This window comes from Nematolebias whitei, chromosome 9 (genome assembly GCF_014905685.2).
Source record: "Nematolebias whitei isolate Nwh7 chromosome 9, NemWhi1, whole genome shotgun sequence".
NCBI lineage: Eukaryota > Metazoa > Chordata > Actinopteri > Cyprinodontiformes > Rivulidae > Nematolebias > Nematolebias whitei.
In genome coordinates this window covers 50,679,631-50,685,130 of record NC_056506.1, presented here as the reverse complement: position 1 = coordinate 50,685,130, position 5,500 = coordinate 50,679,631, and the positions used below count along the sequence as shown (strand labels likewise).

The 5,500-nt window shown below is 43.8% G+C and overlaps 1 protein-coding gene across 1 annotated transcript in view; it reads right to left on the bottom strand.

The window, feature by feature from the left end:
- Positions 1-4,789, bottom strand: part of LOC119415294 (prohibitin-2) — a gene marked incomplete in the record, with an annotated part of 38,458 nt that extends 33,669 nt beyond the window's left edge. Inside the window, 2 exon segments of the mRNA XM_037682473.1 lie at positions 3,821-3,950; positions 4,706-4,789. Of these exon segments, the coding sequence (XP_037538401.1) occupies positions 3,821-3,950; positions 4,706-4,726 (151 nt within the window).
- Positions 4,790-5,500: the final 711 nt, after the last annotated feature.

Genomic DNA, 5,500 nt, shown 5'->3' with positions numbered 1-5,500 from the left:
TAATAAAACTGTTTGATGATTAATAAAACTGATGTTTAATAAAACTGATGATTAATAAAACTGATGTTTAATAAAACTGTTTGATGATTAATAAAACTGATGTTTAATAAAACTGTTTGATGATTAATAAAACTGATGATTAATAAAACTGTTTGATGTTTAATAAAACTGTTTGATGATTAATAAAACTGATGTTTAATAAAACTGATGATTAATAAAACTGATGTTTAATAAAACTGATGATTAATTCTGCGGCTGCAACGTTGACCAGCTCATAGATCGTCTCTTCACAGGGTTGCCAGATAAGATTGTTACATTTACACTATAGTTTTTATGCAGACGGCAGGCAGCTCAGCCCCACTGAGCACACACAGGGAGGAAGATCAGTATTTGAACACGCTGCGACTTTGCAAGTTCTCCCGCTTAGAAATCATGGAGGGTCTGAAGTTTTCATCTTAGGTGCATGTCCTCTGTGAGACATGATCTAAAATAAAAATCCAGAAATCACAAAGTATGATTTCTTAATAATTTATTTGTGTGTTACTGCTGTAAATAAGTATTTGAACACCTGTGAACATCACTTAATATTTGGACCAGTAGTCTTAGTTTGCAGTGACAGAGGTCACATGTTTCCTGTAGTTCTTCAGCAGGTTCACTGCAGCAGAGATGTTGGTCCATTCCTCCACAGATCTTCTCTAGATCACCAGGTTTCTGGGCTGTCACTGAGAAACAGAGTTTGAGCTCCCTCCAAATATTTTCTACAGGGTTCAGGTCTGGAGACTGGCTGGGCCACTCCAGAACCTTGATATGTTCTTACGGAGCCACTCCTTGGTTCTCCTGGCTGTGTGCTTCGGGTCATTGTCATGTTGGAGACCCAGCCACGACCCATCTTCAATGCTCTCACTGAGGGAAGGAGGTTGTTCCCCAGAATCTCTCACTACATGGCCCCCCGTCATCCTCTCCTTGATACAGTGCAGTCGTCCTGTCTCTTGTGCAGAAAAACACCCCCAGAGCATGATGCTTCCACCCCCATGCTTCACAGCAGGGATGGTGTATTTGGGATGGTCCTCATCATTCTTCATCCTTCAAACACACTGAGTGGAATTAAGACCAAAAAGTTCTATTCTGGTCTCATGTGACCACAGAACTTTCTCCCATGACTCCTCTGGATCATCCAAATGGTCCTGGTCAAACTTCAGACGGGCCTGGACGTGCGCTGATTTAAGCAGGGGGACCTTCGTGCCGTGCATGACTTTAAACTATGACGTCTTATGGTATTACCCACAGTAACCATGGAAACAGTGGTGCCAGCTCTCTTCAGGTCATGGACCAGCTCCTCCGTGTAGTTCTGGGCTGATTCCTCACCTTTCTTAGGATCATTGATTCTCCACGAGGTGAGATCTTGCATGGAGCCCCAGTCCGAGGGAGATTGACAGTCGTGTTTAGATTCTTCCATTTTCTAATAATTGCTCCAACACTTGATCTTTTTTCACCAAGCTGCTTGGTAGTTGTCCTGTAGCTCTTTCCAGCCTTGTGGAGGTCTACAATTTAGTCTCTGGTGTCTTTGGACAGCTCTTTGGTCTTAGCCATGTTAGTAGTTGGAGTCTTACTGACTGTGTGGGGTGGACAGGTGTCTTCATGCAGCTACCGACCTCAAACAGGTGCTTCTAATTTAGAATAAGAAGTGGAGGTGGACGTTATAGAGGAGGACTAACAGGTCTTTGAGGACCAGAACTGTTGCTGATTGGCAGGTGTTCAAATATGTATTTGCAGCAGTAACACACAAATAAATTATTTAAAAATCATACATTGTGATTCCTGGATTTTAAAAAATTTTTTTTAGATCGTGTCTCTCACAGAGGACATGCACCTAAGATGAAAATTTCAGACCCTCCCTGATTTCTAAGTGGGAGAACTTGCAACATCGCAGCGTGTTCAAACGCTTATAGTCCTCACTGTAAAATAGTTTGTCAAAATAAAAGCGTTTTAATATATTGTCACTTCCTGGTTTCTACTCCAGAAGGACGTAGTCGAGTCTCGCTGACGAGGATGTACGATGAAGTCCTTGCTCCGCCCACATGTCAGAACCAACACCTCCAGGCCGAGTGCCAAGTGTTGTGTGATTGGTCAGAACTTTGTGGGCGTGGTTAAAAGTATCCAAACTAAACTCCTCCCATTTTCTGTCAGGATCTATTTGAACAGCCATCTTTACAAATGTTCCAGCAAAACTTATAAAGAAAGGTCAAGTAAATATTTATTAAGATTTATGTACTGAGGTAAACTCCACTGAGGCCACGGGGCTGATTCTCCGGGGGACCTGGGCCTGAAGGAAGGTTTCTGGACTGTGCAAGGAAACCAGACCACCAGGAAAAAAACCATGAGGAGAACAAGCAAAGTCCACACACAAAGACCCCCCAGTCCAAACTGGGGAATGAACCCAGGATCTTCTTGCTGTGAGGCAACAGTGCTAACCACTGATCCACCATGCTGCCCCAAAGAACTGATGGAAGAAGACAGGACCGTCTCAAAACCACAAAGACAAGACCAGAAGTCTTACATCTTGTGAAGTACATTCAATTCAGTTTATTTATAAAGCGCCAAATCACATCAGAGTTGTCTCAGGACACTTTACAGGAACATTCACATAAAAGACAATTAGTAAAGTTCTCCATCTACATGGACTTTCCTGAGCAGCCATCTTCTCTACTTGCTTCACGGCACAAAGAAGACCACCGGCGTGGCTTGGCTTCAACCCCTCCACCCTGACCATGGCTGGCTGCAGCTCTGAACTCCTGGTCTTCCAGCTTCTTCAGTAGTCTGCTCCTGAAGTTCTCACGTTTTCTCTCCAACCATCTTCTAACGGAGCACCGACCCACCAGAACTTTCACTGAAACGCTGGTTCTGAAATGTTGCTACAACGGCCGCTTCGCCATCGACGAGTGTGACTCCACTCGTCTCATCGGTTCTTCTCAGGTGGAGGAGACCCGCTTCCTGCTCTGTGGGCGGGATCATAACTGGTCACTGTGTTCGAGCCTCTCCGCCCGTTCTGGTCCTTAATGCTCTCTAATCAGAACCGGACTTCTTTATCTCAACTCGGTTCTGCTCATCAGTCCGGGTGGAACCATGCAGCCATCATCTCTGCTGTCACTCAGACAGCCAACAGGAAGTGGAGGTTCAGGTGTGGTTTGACTGGGCGGGTCATGCGCTCTGCTGACCGCTCATCGGCTGCCGTCAGAGCGGTCCACTTAGAACTACAAGGTGGTCCCATAAACCGGGCTGAGTGGGGCAGTACCTAATCTAAATTAAAATGTGTAAATTACCCGAGATCAAATTACGATTGTTTTTAAATCAACACATCTTCTTAGTAACACACCCGAATATAACTTTTAGTAAAAAACTAATGTTATCTAATTTAAACTGAAATGAATGAAGACATTTTGATAGTTGTTTTATAGAAACCTGCAGAAACCTCAGACCTCCAGCTTGAAAACATAAAAACACGAGAGGCAGAAAGAACAAGTCAAACGGAGTTAGAGCTCTGAGGTCCAACAAGTCGGATAAAAGCAGGATCTAGGCAGAATGGAAACAAGACCTACAGACCATCTGCATGATTATTACTTAAATAAAAACTAAAACATGTGAATAATGGTTCATTTGTTGATTTGCTCCAAACATTAAAAATGGAAATGTTTGACTCTGTCCAGATGTTTTGGCTTCTTTCATCCAGCTGCAGTTTAAAGAAACAAAGCCTACATCGACGTTTCAGACCATCGTACAGCTCTGAGGGTTCAGAACTGGAGGTCCAGACCAGCAGGTCTACCTGTGTAGGTGGCCTCCTTGACTGCGTACGCCAGCGCCCCAGCTCCGATCAGCAGCTTGAAACCCATTCCAGATCCCAGAGGTTTGGACGACATCCTGCCTGCGACCTGCCGCAGCTGCTGGAGAAAACCCTGGAAACAAACGAAGTATAAAATAACAGGTCAGAATCTGAGCGCAGTCACAGGTAAGAGGTGAGGAGGTGCTTGAGGAGGTGCTTGAGGAGGTGCTTCAAGGCAGATGGATGGGAACATGGTGGCCTTGGAGGAGGACCAACAGAACCGATCATTCTATTCTCATCTATTTTTATATTTATTTTAAATTCACATTGTCATTAACTCTGATCTCAACAAAAAGCCTCAGAAAAAACTAATTTACTAAAACTGGGCAGAGGTTCGCTGCCGTGACGTCACTGCAGCTGGAAACATTTTTCAACTTTGTCCTTAAATGTAAATATTTTACAGTTTTATTTTAAAGCCGAATTAAAGAATGATTTGAGTTACGTCTCAGGATGAAAAATGAAAAAAATAAACCTGCGCGACCGACTGCAAACAAGATAAATGTTTTAATTTACAACATTTTTCAACCAAGTCTGGATTCTTCAAACAACTTCAAAAAGCTACGGTTCAAATAAATAAATAACTTAATAAATTAGTTTGAGGGACATTTTGTCCATTAAACTTTATATTTTTCACATTTTTAATCATCGGAACCGAGTTACCGAGCTAATCAGCCAGGCTGAACACGACTCACGTGCAGAACTTGCCGACGCCGCTGTCGCGAGGCCGTGAGCAGAGAGCGGGAACCGATACAGCGGTTCTACCGAACCGAACCTTCAGGTGGGCCCGGGTCCACCTGAAGGTTCGGTTCTAGACGATAAGACACTCACCATAGGATCCTTGTTCGCCATGCTGTCCTCTTTGCCTGTTAGAAAAACCGAAGGGGAAGAGATACACCAAGGTCACGGATGATGACGTATGTCCGGCGCGCGGGGTACCCTGGGAAATGTAGGACTCGTGACCTTGGGCCATTTGAGCCCGTTTGCGTTCTGAGCATTTAATGACTTTATTGTGTTTAATAACATCATAGGCGTAGCCAGGATTTTATGAGGGGCGGTTCGTTTGAAGAAAAAGTGGACCTGTAGGACTACTCTGATTGGTTCATTGGCGGTGGTACACATAACTTCAAATGTGTAAACAAGCTAATTAGCTAGCTAGTTAAAACACTGCTGTGTGAGGTAAATCTGTGTTACCAAATAGGCGGTTGTGAGTGGAGAAAGAGCAACACACTGAGAGGGGAATAGCGTGTGTGTCCAGTCTTCTATTCAGAACTCATCCCAGACACGAACGAACACTTCGGTACTCCCGAGTCCCGCCCGAACATACACACAAAAAAAAAAAAACACCGAAGAAGAATGAAAGACGTCATCCTCTTAAAGGCACAGTACCACTCCTTAACTCTAACAACATAAATGCAAACTAAGCCCGCAAATAATAACATTACTTCAATTGCAAAAATAACTCATCTTTTTACTTTGCTTTGTTAGACATTGTTTTTTATGAATGAAATTACTTCACCTCGCAGTTCTATATCTCGCGGGAGTTGTAGGTGGGACTTCATTGGCAAAGTGGGCGGTTCGTTCGAACCCCCCGAACCCCCCCTGGCTACGCGCATGAACATGATA